This window comes from Nomascus leucogenys, chromosome 16 (genome assembly GCF_006542625.1).
Source record: "Nomascus leucogenys isolate Asia chromosome 16, Asia_NLE_v1, whole genome shotgun sequence".
Taxonomy (NCBI): Eukaryota; Metazoa; Chordata; class Mammalia; order Primates; family Hylobatidae; genus Nomascus; species Nomascus leucogenys.
This window is the reverse complement of record NC_044396.1, coordinates 13,608,225-13,626,464: the sequence shown is the minus strand read 5'-3', so window position 1 is coordinate 13,626,464 and position 18,240 is coordinate 13,608,225. Positions and strand designations below refer to the sequence as shown.

Below are 18,240 nucleotides of genomic sequence, written 5' to 3'. Positions count from 1 at the left end.
CGCAGGTGATCCACCCACCTAGGCCTCCCAAAGTGCTGGGATTACAGGCATGAGCCACCACGCCCAGCTTCACTCAGCTAATTTTTAAATTTTCTGTAGAGACAGGGTCTCACTATATTGCCAGGGCTAGTCTCAAACTCCTGGGCTTAAGTGATCCTCTTGCCTTAGCTTCCCAAAGTGCTGGGATTACAGGCATGAACCACTCAACCTGATTTTAAATCCTGTTTCTACCATGCTTGAGTCAAGCTCTTCAGCTTTCTCCATCTCTAAAATTAGGATAATACCACCTATGCTGGATTGTTATAAGGACTAAGTGATTTTTGCATGTAAGGGCTGGTCAACATGGTGGATTCCTTCCCTTCTCATTTATCTAGGACTTGTAGTCACTCAAGACATTTTAAATTTGCCTGGCATTAATTTGTTTCTACACTAATAATTTGTCATCTTTATTGGCTTGAATTACTGGGTATTAAACAGCAAAAACAGCTTTCTGATATTTCTCAAAGGTTATATCCAGCTTAATGCTAAAAAACAAACCAAGAAATTATGTTTCTACATATGTTTCTACATATGGCCATGTTCTTATTTAAGAAACACAGTTACTTAACATTAACTATTTTTTACATGTATTTGTGTCAGACATTGGGGCAAATTTCGAATTTTACCTAATGTGTAAAATATATCTTTGGGGAAAATGAACCTATTAGGTTTCAGGATCAAAGGGGATTTAAGTTATCTTGATGCAATGAGCTGAGTCTTGTGTTTCCCCAAATTCATATGTGGAACTCCTAACCCTCAATGTGGTAGTACTAAAAGGGTAGGTCCTTTGGGAGGTACTGTGATTTAGATTAGATCATGAGGATGAGACTGTCATGATGGGAACAGTGCCTTTATAAGAAGAAAAAGACACAAGAGCTCACTCTCTCTCCAAGCAAGCACCAAGGAAAGACTATGTGAGCACTTAAGAAGGCAGCTGCATACAAGCCAGGAAGAGGGCCCTCACTGGAACCCAACCATGCTGACACCCTGATCTTGGACTTCCAAGCCTCCAGAACTGTGAGAAATAAATTTTTATTGTTTAAGCCGCCCAATCTATGGTATTTTCTTACAGCAGCTCAAGACTTGGGTTTTTCACGGTCACTAGTTATGAAAAGATTGCCATAACCTTTCACCTAAACCTCTGATTCTCTACAGCTAAGCTTTTCTTCAAAGTGTTTTCTTAATGAAGATTGTATTCACTCACAAATAGTTCCCCAAAACAGAGATTGATAAAAGGATGGAATGAGACTCATACACTCCTTTTCTGATTAACAGAATTCTATATTTTATGCCACTTATATAGGCTCAGTGTGTTAAGACGTATCTTGGGGAAAATATGGCTACTTTCTCAAAGTTGTAAGCTTTATTTCTATATATAAAGTCCAGCTTTTATTAGATGTTTCTGATTCCCAAAATAATAGTATTAGGATATTCCTTATTTTAGGCTTTAAATAATTTGTATAATAAAATAGTGTCAGTAGGTCCAAAGCTGAAATGCAAAGTTCAGATTTCTAATACAAAAGAGAGGAGTATTTTGTTTCTTTTGGTACAGCCATGGTTCCCAAACTGTGTAGCAGGGCACCTTAGCAAATTAACATGGGTGCCACACAGTATTTTAAAATTTTTGAGAAAAACATAGCAACACCTGTTGGACATCACATAAACTACTACTTTGAGGTAGTTTACATTTTCAACATTAAATAGCATTATATTCCTTTCTATAACAACATATCTTTACAAAACTGGGTTTTCAGCAGTTTGATAAAAAGTACTGTGCAAGAAGCAGAGAGGAAAAGAAATGATACTGATTCCAAGGTTTGAGACATGCAGTGTCCACAGTTACTAATGGTGATGATGTACATTCTTATTAAGCTGTTGGATCTAACTGCTTAATAAACACAAGTATTAGATATTTCTTTTGGACCAGGTATGCTGTGAAAAAAGTACTGAGGCACTAAATAGTGTCATGAGCTGAGAAAGTTTGAGAACATCTGTGCTATAGGCAAGAAAAATACAAAACATCATTTAGTTTTTCTACCTAGAAATTTTCTAAATAAATAGTCATACAAAAAAGGGAAAATATATACAAACGTACATACAAAGTTTGGATTTTTATTGAAATCTTGTTAGGTATCAAACAAAATCTGCTTTCTTCAGATAAAAATATTCTCTCAGATGTCTCCAGATAACTGCTAAGTCTAAATTGGTCCTTCAATGTCTTATTTTTATTGTCCTCATGAAAAGTTCATATACAGTTAAGATGTTCCCAAAAGGATTTTTATCGTGTAAAGGAGCGTACATGACGACCTCTACCACTGCCTCCACTAACAAACTTTCCTCTTGAGCCTCCACTGCCGCTATTTGCACTAGCCCAGGAAGGTCCGAGTCCCCCACGACCTCTAGAAGCACGGTCCCGAGGACTTGGGCGGTAACCTGTAAAAGAAAGAATATAGTTTTTAGTTCCAATGTCCTTTCTTTTCCAAGATTATAAATACTAATCTACGACACTGAGCTCAAACCAAGAATTACTCTATTCTCTTTTAAAACTCATGTGCAAGCACTGTGAATGGGCCAAAGATTCTTGAATTATACATTTTAAACAGGTAAACTATATGGTATATGAGAATTATATCCCAAATAAAACTATTATTTTTTTAAAAATGTGCGTTTGAAACCAAAAGCTACTTCTGATAAGTGAAATTCTGGACTAGATAAATGTTTAAAAAAAAAAAAAGGTTATGTGCTTACGCACCTAAGACAATACTATAAGCAAAAAAAATATGCTGTATAAAGGTATCTCTGTTATTAAAATACTTTGTGGTCAGAAAGATACCTTAAGCATTGGCTTTCACTACTGAAACATAAAAATAAGAGCACATCACCATGAAACTGTTCAGATTATACAAACAGTTCAGAAACTAAAAAGTTGATTATTTTTATAGAAGATGTATATTGGGCATTCATTCAAGGATATAAACTTTAGAACTTTTAAGTCTATACTCTAAAATATTCTCTCCCAGAATGAGAGTACAGTTGACCCTTGAACAACATGGGTTTCAACTGCCTGGGTCCACCTATATGTGGATTTTCTTCTACCTCTGCTACTCCTAAGAAAGTAAGACTTCTCCTCCTCTTCCTCAGCCTATGGAATGTTATGACCTTTACAAAGATCCACTCCCACTTAATAGTAAATGTATTTTCTCTTCCTTATGATTTTCTTAATAACATTTTCTTTTCTCCAGCTTATTTAATTGTAATACATTATATAATATATATATAACATATAAAATATGTGTCAATCAACTGTTCATGTTATCTGTAAGGCTTCCAGTCAACAGCATACTATGAGTAGTTAAGTTTTGGGGAAGTCAAAGTTATACTTAGATTTTTGACTGCGTGGGGCAAGGGGATGGGGAGTTTAGCACCCCTAGCCCCCTCTGTATATGACAACAATTTTAAAAGGAGGAATTTACTTCCCTTCTCTCAGCAATATCAAGTAGCAAGGATGTATACCTGTAGAACTAAGGGGTCGTAATGGTGGAAGAGGGCCTCTGTTAAAATTGCTCTGGCCTCCACGACTTTCATTGTAATTTCCTCGAGGGGTATTCTGAGCACTCCAACTGGAACCTCTTGTTCCTTCCCGACGACTGTAGTTTCCTAAACACAAACAGCACAATCAAAATCATTTTTTTCACAACTTCAGTTGGATTCTTTTAAGTGACAGATTTTTCTTAATCTTCAAAAGAATGGAAAAGAAACTGAAATTCTGTAAATTGACTGTACTATATAGTGGCAGCATCACAGTGGTTAAGAGCAGAGGCTCTAGAGCCAAACTGCCTGGGATCAAATACTGGTTCTACCACTTGTATTTATGTGCCCTGGTCAGCTGACTGACAATTTTCTCTTCCGCAAATTGGGGGTACTAAGAGAACTTGCCTCATGGGGTTGACGTGAGGTTATAATATGTAAAGTGCTTATAATAGTTCCTGACACACCTAATCTAAGTGTTTGTTATTAATATAAACACAGATTCTCTTTCACTCTCACCTTCCTAACTCAGCAGGTATGAAAACATGTTTATCAATCCACTACTAAAGTATAATTTCTGTAAGTATCCCTAGTTTCTAAAATCTTGTAAGGCCAGGTGCAGTGGCTCACGCCTGTAATCCCTGCACTTTGGGAGGCCGAGGTGGGTGGATCACCTGAGGTCAGAAGTTCGAGACCAGCCTGGCCAACATGGTGAAACCCCGTCTCTACTAATAATATAAAAATTAGCCGGGTGTGGTGGTGCATGCCTATAATACCAGCTACTCGGGAGGTTGAAGCAGGAGAATCGCTTGAACCCAGGAGGCAGAGGCTGCAGTGAGCCGAGATTGCGCCATTGCACTCCAGCCTGGGCAACAAGAGCGAAACTCTGTCTCCAAAAAAAAAAAAAAGAAAGAAAAAAAAAATCTTGTAACAATTTCAAACAGATAAATATAACACTAGAAAACAAGCAGATTAGGCAGATCAATGGTGAACTGCACAGAACAATCTTAAGAAAACTGTTAAGTATAATTGTGAAAATAATGTAAGGGTATTACTCAGAAAATGTATAATTCTCAATGTAAAAAGGAAAACGAGGCTGAGCACAGTAGCTCATGCCTGTAATCCCAGCACTTTGGGAAGCCAAGGTGGGTGGATCACTTGAGGTCAGGAGTTTGAGGCTAGCCTGGCAAACATGGCGAATACCCGTCTCTACTAAAAATACAAAAATTAGTTGGGCATTGTGGTGCATGCCTGTAGTCCCAGATACTTGGGAGGCTGAGGCAGGAGAATCACTTGAACCAGGGAGGCAGAGTTTGTAGTGAGCTGAGATCACACCACTGCACCCCAGCCTGGGCGACAGAGCAAGACTCTTGTCTCAAAAAAAGGAGGCGGGGCGGGGGGGAGCGGAATAATTAGCCAAGACTTCTAAACTCATTATTAAAAGTACAATGCACGAAAGGTTCATTGAAAAAAAAGTTTCTTTCTTCTATCCAATAGAGTACTCTGCAAACAGTACCACTAGTCCAGAGGTGGCTCAACTGCAGCAACAGGAAAACAGTTTATCTGAATCTCTTCCATCTAAATCACTTTCATTCAATATTTTAACATTCCAATATTCTAACCCATTAGAAAATACATACTAATTAGTTACCTTTTGAAGCAGGTGGTGTGAAAAACCTATTCTGACTGTGGAAAGCACCCCGTCCTCCTCTATTGCCTGAAAACCCACCACGGGAAGATATCTTCTGTGATACTTTGAGTGGCCGTTTTGGTGGGGGTATTCCATCTTGAGGAACCACTTCTTTACTTTCAGCAGCAACAAAGTCATCCACATGCATAGATGGTGGTCTACTTGTGTTCTGTTTTCTCTGACGAAAAATATCATGAGGTCGTATACCCTGTCCAAATCCTCCCCTGCCCCTTCCTCTTGGTGGTGGCACAACATGAGCTCGTTTGGCAGGTTCAATGTATTCAGATTTTCCACTATTAAAACAAAAACATGCCATAAAACATTTTTATTTCAGATTTCTAGCAAAAATAATCTTTATAATACCCAAAATTATATTTCAGTTTTTTTGTACTCCAATTCTGTTAACTTTGCAAGTATCTATCATACTTCTGGGATAATACAACAAACTAGCTAAGAAAGGTACTCACATTTCATTGTTATGAATAACAATGTTTTAAAATAATCCAGTTCACTTCTTATTCAAACCTTCCAAAATCTTGTAGAAAACAATCTAACAAATGTACTGGGTATATCCTGGCCAAATTATTATGTTTAAATAAAAAATCCAAACAATGTTCATGATTCGAATGCTATGTTAACTTCCTTTCTAGTTTAATAGCATGTGTCTAACTTTTTTTTTTTTTTTGAGAGGCAGAGTCTTGCTCTGTCACCCAGGCTGGAGTGCAGTGGCGTGATCTCGGCTCAATGCAATCTCCACCTCCTGGGTTCACGCCATTCTCCTGCCTCAGCCTCCCGAGAAGCTGGGACTACAGGCACCCACCACCACGACCAGCTAATTTTTTTTTTTTGTATTTTTAGTAGAGACGGGGTTTCAGCATGTTAGCCAGAATGGTCTCAATCTCCTGACCTTGTGATCCAACCGCCTTGGCCTCCCAAAGTGCTGGGATTACAGGCGTGAGCCACAGCGCTTGGCCGCATGTGTCTATCTTAAAATACACTAAAATACATAAGCTTATATGATGACATTTGAGATCTTCAGTGGGATAAATTTTACCTTGAAGTTATAAAGGTCTCATGCTTGTGCTTCCCAAGTTTGAATCCTTTAGTAGTCTTGGTTCTTCCTGGAGATGATGGTTCTGACAAAAATGAGCGCTCTAATTCTGAGTGCAAATCAAAGTCACTACAGCATTTTTCAGAGAGTTCAATTAAGTCAACCTTTACCTGCAGTCATAATAATGAAACAAAACACATATTAAATGTAATTATTAGCATAACATTTGACTATAGAAATTTTTATTACCTATAAATTATATTTGCCTCTCATAAGAAATAAATTATAGATCTACCTCTTTCCCTCATCTTTTCAAAATGCAAATGGCATTGGTAGTTTAAAAACAAACACACACACACACACACCTTAGTAATGCTACTTTTTTTGTGTGTGGCATTCTTCATAGCAGGGCTATTAATCTAGGAGATCTTTGATGCCTGAGCAGGAAACTCAGTATTTGTCTATATAAATTAACACTGTAATAGCTCCTGAACTTTTCCAAAAAAAAATCTAAAAATAACATACTCTGCCAGCCTTATATAGTCAACATTTCTATTACAAAAAAATTTTGTGCCACAGATTCCCAAAAGCTCTATGCATTTAATGAGGTTCCCATCTAAGTTTAATTTCAGTGAAATCAACATTCAGTTTACTTAGGTTTTATTCAAATTTATCAAATGTAAGATACCTAAAATTTCTCTAATCCAGAGGGTTACAATTATCATCACAAGACAGTTGTGATTCAACTTAAAGTTATAAAATTAGTAACTTTTAACAAATATTTTATACCTGTGCTGCCCAACATGGTAGCCACTAACCACATGTGCCTATCTAAATTAATCAAAATTAAATCAAAATAAAATTCAGTTCCCTAGTCATCCACATTTCAATTGTACAACAGGCACATGAGGCTACTGTTTTGGACAGGGCAGACTACAAAATATTTGCCTTATTGCATAAAATTCTACTGGAGAGGACAGTTTTAAAGAACCACTGAACAGCTTGCACTAAAAAGAAATTAATTTTTAATGCACTTTTAATTGAATTGTATGTGGTTTTTTAAAAAAGGAAAAGCAGCCCTCAACACACTAAATACAAATGTGAAGCAAATCATTCTCTTAGTTTTATTGTACATGATGAACACGAGTATGTTTCTTTGATAAAGAAAAGGAACAATGTACCGTATAATAAGATATGGCTAAAATAATTCTCCCTACCACAACTCTGAGAAGCATAAAACAGACTGCAATAAATTTTAAACAGTTAATTATACTCTTACCTATTCAGCATTATGTTTAAGAATGTCAATTCCCATTCATACTATATTATAACAAATATATTCTTCACAAGTTTCCAAACTGAGAGCCACACCATAGCACAACCATTCCTCTCCTTAAACCCAAATGCAAGAATAAACTGTTGTTTTGTGAGATACTTTTCTCTATTCTATACCCTGTCAATGTAAGAAAACAAAGTGCTTCATAGAACTTATGCAAAAGTGTGATTTTTCCCTTACAAAAGTCACATTCTCTGGCCAAATATGGTGGCTCACACCTGTAATCCCATTGCTTTGGGAGGCCAAAGAGAGAGGATTGTTTGAGGCTAGGAGTGAGACCAGCCTGGGTAACAGAGTGAGACTTTACCTATATTAAAAAAAATTTTTTTTTGGCTGGGCATGGTGGCTCACGTCTGTAATCTCAGCACTCTGGGAGGCCAAGGCAGGCAGATCACAAGGTCAGGAGTTTGAGACCAGCCTGACCAACATGGTGAAACCCAGTCTCTACTAAAAATACAAAAAAAATTAGCCAGGCTTGGTGGCGCACACCTGTAATCCCAGTACTCAGGAGGCTGAGGCAGGAGAATCGCTTGAAGCCGGGAGGCAGAGGTTGCAGTGAGCTGAGATCGCGCCACTGCACTCCAGCCTGGGTGACAGAGTAAGACTCTGCCTCAAAAAAAAAAAAACAAAAAACATTTAACAAAAAAGTCACAACCTCAAAATACAGATCACTAACTAGAAGGAAGCAAAAAAAGCAGTAGAAAAAACTTTCTGGATGCCATAAGTGGGCAAGTGGCATAAAAATAATGTAGGACTTGCCTCCAAATAGACTTTAACAGCCATAAAATATGGAAACTATTATAATGCTAACAATATATAAAGAAACAGAAAAAACAGTAACATTTTTCTAAATATTTAGTAGTAATTTATACCAAATCCAGATCTGTATCAATCTCTTCAGCCTGAAATGGAGTGAACCACATAGATTTCAACTGATCATCCATGACATCAGCAAGCACATAGGCAGTCCTGGAACAAGAAAAGTATTTGGTGAAAAGCAGAATTCTAAAATCAAATTTCGATTTTTTTTTTTTTTGAGACACAGTCTTGCTGTTACCCAGCTGGAGTGCAGTGGCACGATCACAGCTCACTGCAGCCTTGATCTCCTGGGCTCAAGTGATCCTCCCACCTTAGCCTCCCTACTAGCTGGGACCACAGGTGTGTACCACCACACCCAGCTAATTAAAAAAAAAATTTTTGTAGAGCTAGGGTCTCCCTATGTTGCCCAGGCTAGTCTCAAACTCCTGAGCTCAAGCTATCTTCCTGCCTCAGCCTTCCGAAGTGCTGGGATTATAGTCGTGAGCCAACACGCCCAGTCTTTTAGCTTATCTTCAAGTAAAATCTGTGGAAGGTACAATTAAAATTATTACTTTCTGAAGTACTAGTAAAAGTAGTATCTAAAAAAGAAACTCCCAAAAGCAATTAAAAATTAAGTATCCTTAAAAACAAATAACTTGAAAACTAATTCCGCTGTAACAAGTTTTGACCTTTCAGTAAAATAAAACGATGCCCTGATTTTATCTGCTAGCTTGTTTCTGTACAGCCTGCAAGCTAGCATGGTTTGTATAAATTTAAAAAAAAAAAAAAAAACTACAGAAGAATACACAACAGAGGCTGTATGGCCTGCAAAGCCTAGAATTCTTACTATCTGGCCCTTTATAGAAAAAAATGTTTGCTGCCCCCTCCTAGACTACAGCCATTATAAAACCAACATCTACTCAATCATAAAACGTTGTGTATTTTACCTATTGTTAAACAGATTCTGAAGAGATTCTGGAGCTGAAAGTACTGGTTCTACATCCTGGTCACTGAGAGGTAAAGGGTCACCTGATGACTCCAGCATCTGCTTAAGTCCAACTACATTGTCCAACAAAGAATCCAGATTGTCATCATCTTTTGAATGTTCCTAGATACAAATAAAGGCAGAATAAGAAGGTGCAGGTAAAACTTATGTCTGTAAACCTACTGACTCTTTAGTAGAAAAGGCTATATGTATTATTACTAAGAAATTTGGAACACTGTCCGGAAATTATTAACATTAAACATATTAAAATAAAACAAACACCAAAACCCTTGTCATTTTATTTCTAAACAATAGCAGCAGAGGGTACCCTGCTTCCAAGGAACAGACAATTCAAAAAGTACTGTCTTCATGTACTCCTTAAAATTCATAACAGGATGGAGGACTTCACTTCAAATTATTAATTCAAAGAGTTACTGAAATGGTACAAACACCCAGCTAAAGATTCACTATTTTAAAAAAGGTCACATGAAATACTTGTACTAGTCAAACTGAGAGGAAAATAAGCCTTAGGAATGCTCTGTTTTTGTTTTTCTTTTTTACCAAAACAAGCTTCTCTAGTTCAAGGAACAAATTTTCTGGACTTTCTTCTTTGCTTTGTAGAAGCTGTTTTAACTCTGCAGCATTAATACTCATCGTCCGTGATGGATGAGCTCCCTCTACTTCCATGAGACCATTATCATCTCCACAGCATCCCTGTAAATGTCACACATAAGTTAAATTTGAGAGCAGAGAAATTTACAAAGATGCATCCACACTTATTCATATTATCTAAGCCATATGCTACAATCTTTCCTTCAATGTTTTGATTTTTACATCAGTACAAATGGCTAGTTTTAAGAAGGATTTAGATCAAAGGTGAAGTATGTTTTCTTTGAGTAAGACTCACAAAATATTTAAATAGGTAAACATATATTTTACTGGCACCAAGACTTTTCAACAAAATACCGAATGGCAAATACACTGGCAGTTGTAGGACATGTGACACACTGATTGATGCTCAAGAATTAATAAAATGCTTGCTATAACAAAGAACTGATGAAACCTGAAATTATCTTTCTGAAGATAACACAAACAACTAAAGAACACAGTAACTATCATATTTAAGACTATATTCTGTCACATAGAAAAGTTAATATTTTCTGCTTTAAAAAGTATGCTACATAATAAAGTGAATTCTGGAGTGATAACATTTCAATACCAGAAAATCCTTCTAGCAAAATAAATCTTGCTTCATGATAAGAAAACCATCCGTATTGTCACATACACTTATGGTAGAGGGCCGTATGCCTACTTAAACATTGTATAAAATCTTTAGCCTTGTTTTTTTGTTGTTGTTGAGACAGGGTCTCGCTATGTCACTTAGCCTGCAGTGCAGTGGCACAATCATAGCTCACTGCAGCCTCGACCTCCCCAGTTTCAAGTGATCCTTTCATCTCATCCTCCCAAGTACCTGGGACTGACTACAAGCACGTGCCACCATGCCCAGGTAATTTAAAATTTTTCATATAGATGGGGTCTCACTATGTTACCTAGGCTGATCTCAAATCCTGGGCTCAAGCAATCCTCCCACCTCAACCTCCCAAAATGCTGAGATTACAAGTGTGAGCCACCTTGCCTAACCTGTTTTTCTTTCTTTCTTTCTTTTTCTTTTTCTTTTTTTGAGATGGAGTCGCACTTTGTTGCCCAGGCTGGAGTGCAATGGCGCAATCTCAGCTCACTGCAACCTCTGCCTCCCGGGTTCAAGCGCTGGGATACAGGCATCCACCACCAAGCCCAGATAATTTTTTGTATTTTTAGTAGAGACGAGGTTTCACCATGTTGGCCAGGCTGGTTTCCAACTCCTGACCTCGAGTGATCCACCCACCTTGGCCTCGCAAAGTGCTAGGATTACAGGAGTGAGCCACCGTGCTCGGCCTATTTTTCTTATTTTAAGAGACAAGTTAGCAGGCATGGTGGCTCATGCCTGTAATCCCAGCACTTTTGGAGGCTGCGGCAGGTGGATTGCTTGAGCCCAGGAGTTCAAGACCAGCCTGGGCAACATGGCAAAATCCCATCTCTACTAAAAATACAAAAATTAGCCGGGTGTGATGGTGCACATCTATAGTCCCAGCTACTCAGGAGGCTGAGGTGGAAGGATCACCTGAGCCTAAGGAAGTCAAGGCTGCAGTGAGCCATGATTACACCACTGCACCCCAGCCTGGGCATCAGAGTGAGACCTCGTCTCAGGAAAAAAACAGAGAGAGAGAGAGAGTCTCACTCTTTCATCCAAGCTGAAGTACACTGGCACGATCATAGCTCACTGCAACGTTGAACTCATAGGCTCAAGTGATTTCCCTGACTCCGCCTCCTGAGCAGCTGGGACTAGAGGCACATGCCACCAAACTAAGTAGGGCAAGCATATTAATGGCTTCTGGAATTGCGCCCATAATATACCATGACTTTGGAAAATACTAATGAGAGAAATCTGAATTAAATTTTAACAATAAGATTTTAGGGTGGGGAAAATAATCTTTAATTAATATTTGTATGATAGACCAAAAATACTAAAGCATAATAAACTTTACAGTTATCCCAAAATCACAACATCCAAAACAATCAGTAAATTAAGTAACAAAAATAAGTAAATAACAAAGAGACTAACAAAACTTCATTATTCTGAGTTGCCCTAGCAAGGTAACTCAATGTCATAAATTCTTTTTCTTTTTTGAGAGAGTCTTGTTCTGTCACCCAGACTAGACTGCAGTGACACAATCATAGCTAAGTTCAGCCTCCAACTCCTGGACTCAAGCTATCCTCCAATCTTAGCCTCTCAAATAAATGGGACTACTGGTGGGCACACCACATCCGGCTAATTTTTGTTGTTTCTAGAGACAGAATTTTGCTGTGTTCTACAGGTTGATCTCAAACTCCTGGGCTCAAGTGATCCTACCACAGCCTCCCAAAGTGATGAGATTAGAGGCACGCGCCACCACACTCATCTAAGAATTATTTTTAAATGAAGGCACTGGGCCAGGTGCGGTAGCTCATGCCTGTAATCCCAGCACTTTGGGAGGCCCAGGTGGGCAGATCACCTAAGATCAGGAGTTCAAGACCAGCCTGGCCAACATGGTGAAATCCCATCTCTACTAAAAAAGTACAAAAAATTAGCTGGGCATGGTGGCAGGTGCCTGTAAGCTACTCAGGAGGCTGAGGCAGGAGAATCACTTGAACCCAGTATGTGGAGGTTGCAGTGAGCAGAGATCGCGCTACTGCACTCCAGTCTGGATGACAGAGCGAGACTGTATCTAAAATAACAAAACAAAACAAAACAAAATGAACTAAAGTGATCTTTTTTATGTTGGATATTTGATATACAAAGTGATTTAACTTACGGCAAAGTATTTCTCTTTTCTTCAAGACAGGGTCTCAGTATTTTGCCCAAGCTGGGCTCAAACTCCTGGCCCCAAGAGATCCTCCCACCTCAGCCCACCAAAGTGCTGAGATTACAGGTGTGAGCCACTGTACTTGGCCAAAGATTTCAAATTTAAGAAACACTGAATACATACATACATATATACACAAACACACACATACTTACAATTGTGTCAGAGTTAAGAATTTGTCTCATAAATTCTAAAAATGAAGATGCAAGCTCTCCTGTGTCCTTACTAAATGTGCTGACCACTCGTTTCAGTAAACTATGCAGAGCACTACTGTTTTTCCTTAAAGAACTGTAAATAAAGAAAATAAAGAGAAGATATTATCTTAAAATATGAGTGTATAAAACTGGTACGATAAATGAACTCAGTTCAGACAGAATAAAACTTACTCTATCATTTTTAAAAATGCTAAGTACTTTGGTGGGTCTTTGTACACAAATGTAACAAAGAACCATCAATAGTTACCCACTCCTTTTAAAGCTAAGCTTCAACATCTTAAAAAAAAAAAAATCCCCCAAATAATACATCTATAAAATTTAACACAAGAGGCTGGGTGTGGTGGCTCACGCCTGTAATCCCGGCACTTTGGGAGGCCAAAGGGGGTGGATCACTTGAGGTCAGGAGTTTAAGAGCAGCCTGGCCAACATAGCACAACCCAGCCTTTACTAAAAAAAAATACAAAAATTAATGAGGGGTGGCAGCACACACCTGCAATCCCAGCTACTCGGGAGGAGGTGAGGCAGAAGAATCACTTAAACGATTGGGAGGCAGAGGTTGCAGCGAGCCGAAATCACGCCACTGCACTCCAGCTTGAAGGACAGAGCGAGGCTTCATCTCAAAAAAAAAAAAAAAAAAAAAAAAACACTTAACACAGAAAACTTGCCAGTTCCCTATTTATAAACCTTTTGGCCGGGCGTGGTGGCTCACACCTGTAATCCCAGCACTTTGGGAGGTCGAGGCAGGCAGATCACAGGGTCAGGAGATCAAGACCATCCTGGCTAACACAGTAAAACCCTGTCTCTACTAAAAATACAAAAAATTAGCCAGGCGTGGTGGTGCACGCCTGTAATCCCAGCTACTGGGGAGGCTGAGGCAGGGGAATCACTTGAACCCAGGAGATGAAGGTTGCAGTGAGCCAAGATTGCACCACTGCACTACAGCCTGGGCAACAACAAAGAGAAATAGATTAAATTCAAAAATAAAAACGTTAATGGAAAAAGCATGGGTTCAAAATTGGACTATACCAATTACTAACCACTACACACATTCTTTAAGTGAGTCATACTTCCGTGGTCTATCAAAAACTGGGGCCCGATTAAAATGCCTAACATTTTAAAACTTGAAATACCAAGTTCTGGGGAGGATGAGGAGCAACTGGAGCTCTAATACACTGCTAGCGAGAATGAAAAATGGTATCTCTACTCTGGAAAACAGTTCGGTAGTTTCTTTTAAGGTTAAACATACACCTATCATACAACCCAGTAACCCCACTCCTAAGTGTCTACCCAAGAGGAATGAAAACTGAGATTCACACAAAAACCTGTGTGCAAAGCTTTATTCATAACCACCAAAATTTGAAAACAACCCAGATTGCGAGAAAATTAGTCACTGATATGAACAAACTACATGACCCTAAGCATCTGCCAAAACACATAGAACTGTACACCATAAAACATAAATTTGACTAGATATAATTTTTAAAAAAATCAACAAGGGGTTGGGTGCAGTGGCTCATGCCTGTAATCCCAGCACTTTGGGAGGCCAAGGCAGGGGGATCACGAGGTCAGGAGTTCGAGACCAGCCTGGCCAGCATAGTGAAACCTGTCTCCACTAAAAAAACAAAATATATACAAAAAATTAGCCGGGCATGGTGGCAGGCGCCTGTAATCCCAGCTACTCAGGAGGCTGAGGCAGGAGAATCACTTGAACCCAGGAGGCACAGGTTGCAGTGAGCCGAGATCGCACCATTGCACTCCAGCCCAGGGGACAGTGCGAGACTCCATCTCAAAAAAAAAAAAAACAATAAGGGTATGAGGGAAAAAATAAGAATGCAGACTATGACCAATTAATCTAACTGTATTACAAATGAACCATATAACCAAACTGAAGGAGACAGGGAAGAAAGAAGCTGAGATAAGTAACTTTGAAAAACATTTTCTGACTGGATACACTAAGGGTAAAGACAAAAAGAACCGTATACAAACACTGTACTCCCATTGTTCAATTTGCTTCCCACAGGAGTATGGTTTAGTAATGAGTTTGAGACTGCTACTTCATTTGTAAACTAGGGCTAAACAAATAAGCAAATATAGATAATGAGAGCTGAATTTCTCACTGTTAGAGAATAAAATAATCAAGAAAGGGAAAAGGCTAGAATTCACTTCTGGTACTGGATCAAAGTCAAAGTATTAGTATGGCCCAGGTGTGGTGGCTCACGCCTATAATCCCAGCACTTTGGAAGGCAGAGACAGGTGGATCACCTGAGCCCAGGAGTTCGAGACCAGCCTGGGCACCAGTTGAAATCCCGGCTCTACAAAAAATACAAAAATTAGCCAGGCATGGTGGCTTGTGCCTGTAGTAGTACTTGGAAGGTTGAGGCTGTGCATGAAATTTCCATGCACTATTCAGTAGAATGTATATTCTGTGGTTGTTGGATGGAATGTTCTGTATCTATCTGTTAAGTCCATTTGTTCCAAGGTATAGTTCAAATCTATTGTTTCTTTGTTGACTTTCTATCTTGATGACCTCTCTAATGCTTTCAGTGGAGTATTGAGGTCCCCCACTATTATTGTGTTGCTGTCTATCTTATTTCTTAGGTCTATTATTAATTGTTTTATAAATTTCAAAGCTCCAGTGTTAGGTGCATATATGTTTAGGATTGTAATATTTTCCTATTGGACAAGGCCTTTTATTATTATATAATATCCCTCTTTGTCTTTTTTAACTTTTTTAACTTGCATGAAATGTCTTTTTCATGCAAATGAAGGAGGATCAGGAGAAGTGCTTGAGCCTGGGAGGCGGAGGCTGCAGTGAGCCAAGATCATGCCACTGCACTCCAGCCTAGGCAACAGAGTTAGACCCTATCTCAAAACAAACAGACAACAAAACCCACCAAGTATTAGTATGAGTTAATTTTCTCAAAAACATATATATAAATTAATAAATTTGTTTTACAATAAATTTTATAATTAACAAAACCTTTAATATTTAAATAAATTAATTTTAAAATATGTATCTGTTTTATGTAGAAAAATGTAAAAAGAATGTAAATGTAGATATGTGATGAATTAGGATACATACGTATATTTCCCAGCTCTATCCAATGAAACACACCAAAATCAGTGACACCCTAAGAGCAATAAACACACCCAGAGCCCAGATCCTGGTTTCTAAATATTCTCCAATAAAAGGAACCAGGGGCTCCTTGGAGCACAAGTCCATCTTGGCTGGAACAGGGAAAATACAAGCTGATCCTGGAACACCTTGTGGTACTAGCAATAGGAAGTACTTAAAAAAAAATTTTTTTTTAAGTCAGAGCTATATAACAAACCTGAACGTTCTGCACATGTATCCTAGAACTTAAAGTAATTTTACAAATGTATAAATTAAAAAAAAAAAAAGTCAAGAGCATATGAAAAGGGCACAGAAGCCAACATGAAAGATCCCTAGTGGCCAGAGTTGGAATAAGCTGAACAACAAAATAAATAACGATAGTACTGAATTATATACAATGAAAAAAATTAGTGTCTATGAATTCACATTGATATAAATATCTGGATAAACCAATGCAGGAGAAACAACAACTCTTCCTTATGGAAGGAAAATTAGTAAGTAAAAAGGAATGAAGGGAATAGAAAATCACCATTACACCACCACAGTAATAACTGCCATATCTTGCCAAGATCTATACTGACAGATACTAAAAATGGTGGATGAAACTTTTTGGCATAAATAGGATATGTGGATATCATAACATCTCAAAGTATAGTCTCCAAAATACTTAGTAATTAAAAATGGGAAATTAGTAAGTTTTCAGTGCAGAATCCTAGAAGATAGCACTTCAGCCAAGTGATCAAGGTCAGTATCATCAGTAACATATAGAAAATCACGTATTTCCTGATATGATGCACTGAAAAAGGCACATTGCCTCTGTAATATCCCTATCAACAAAGCATAATGTCAATCTAATCATAAGAAAATATCAGACAAACTCAAATTGAGGGACATTCTACAAAACAAGTGAGCAGTACTCTCCAAAAATGTCAAGGTCATGAAAGATAAGGAAAGGGGAGACAAAGGATGCAATGCAATGTAAAATCTTACATTGGATCCTGGAACAGGAAAAAACATAGTAATAGAAAATTCAAATAAATTCTGTATTTTAGTTATGTAGTATGACAATGTTAATTTCTTAGTTTGATAAGTATTATACAGTTATGTAAGAGGATAATACAAGTGTAAGGTGGGTGAAGGGCACACCTGAACACTACACTATTATTTTTGCAATTCTTCTGAAAGTCTAAAATTATCTCCAAAAAAAAGTTTTAAAAAAGTGTAACCTGCCACAGGACTATATAAGAAAAAGTATATGGTGACCTGTTAATTAAAAAAAAAAAAAAAACAGGCTGGGCACAGTGGCTCACGCCTGTAATCCCAACACTTTGGGAGGCCGAGGCAGGAGGATCACCTGAGGTCAGGAGTTCAAGACCAGCCTGGCCAACATGGTGAAACCCGCTCTCTACCAAAAAGTCAAAAAATTAACTGGGTGTGGTGGTGCATGCCTGTAGTCCCAGCTACTTGGGAGACTGAGGCAGGGGAATCACATGAACCCGGGTGGCAGAGGTTGCTGTGAGCTGAGATTGTGCCACTGCACTCCAACCTGGGCGATAGAGCAAGACTCCATCTCAACAAAAAATAAAATTAAAAAAAAAACAACAAAACCCAGGTCATGCTGTATCTCTGCTCAAAACCTGACAATGGCCCTTATCATAATCCTAAAGGCCCTTGATGATCTTTCCCCCATTCTCTACCCCCATTACCTCCATAACCAGACATCCTGTCATTTTTCTCCTTGCTCACTCTGAGGGCTGTCACTGTGGCCTCAGAGCTGTTTCTCAGACATATGAAGCATGCTTTTTGCAATTGTTCTCCCCAGGATATTAGCATGTTTTGTTCCTCACCTCTTTCAGGTCTTCATCTTTGTTCAAGCGTTTTTAATATCCTGGTGAGCCTTACAGATCATTATAGAGAGTTTGGATTTTAATTGAGGAACAATAGGAAACCATTAGAAGGATTTCAGCAGAAATCCTGTTTTGTTTTAAAAGATTACTTTGGCTTCTGAGAGAATGAATTTTAAAGAGCCAAACGGTGGAA

The 18,240-nt window shown here is 38.3% G+C and overlaps 1 protein-coding gene across 2 annotated transcripts in view; it reads right to left on the bottom strand.

Moving 5' to 3' along the window:
* Nucleotides 1-1,405: 1,405 nt before the first annotated feature.
* The window catches only part of VIRMA (vir like m6A methyltransferase associated), a 65,529-nt gene continuing 48,694 nt past the window's right edge, over nt 1,406-18,240 (bottom strand). Inside the window, exons 17-24 of one of the 2 annotated variants that reach the window (XM_003268320.3) lie at nt 13,026-13,158; nt 9,989-10,141; nt 9,390-9,550; nt 8,517-8,613; nt 6,312-6,478; nt 5,219-5,550; nt 3,553-3,696; nt 1,406-2,472 (exon numbers count right to left, since the gene is read on the bottom strand). In XM_003268320.3, the coding sequence (XP_003268368.2) occupies nt 2,318-2,472; nt 3,553-3,696; nt 5,219-5,550; nt 6,312-6,478; nt 8,517-8,613; nt 9,390-9,550; nt 9,989-10,141; nt 13,026-13,158 (1,342 nt within the window). In that variant the 3' untranslated portion in view covers nt 1,406-2,317. The remainder of the gene's footprint in view (nt 2,473-3,552; nt 3,697-5,218; nt 5,551-6,311; nt 6,479-8,516; nt 8,614-9,389; nt 9,551-9,988; nt 10,142-13,025; nt 13,159-18,240) is intronic. The other variant, XM_030795116.1, reaches the window with a different exon arrangement.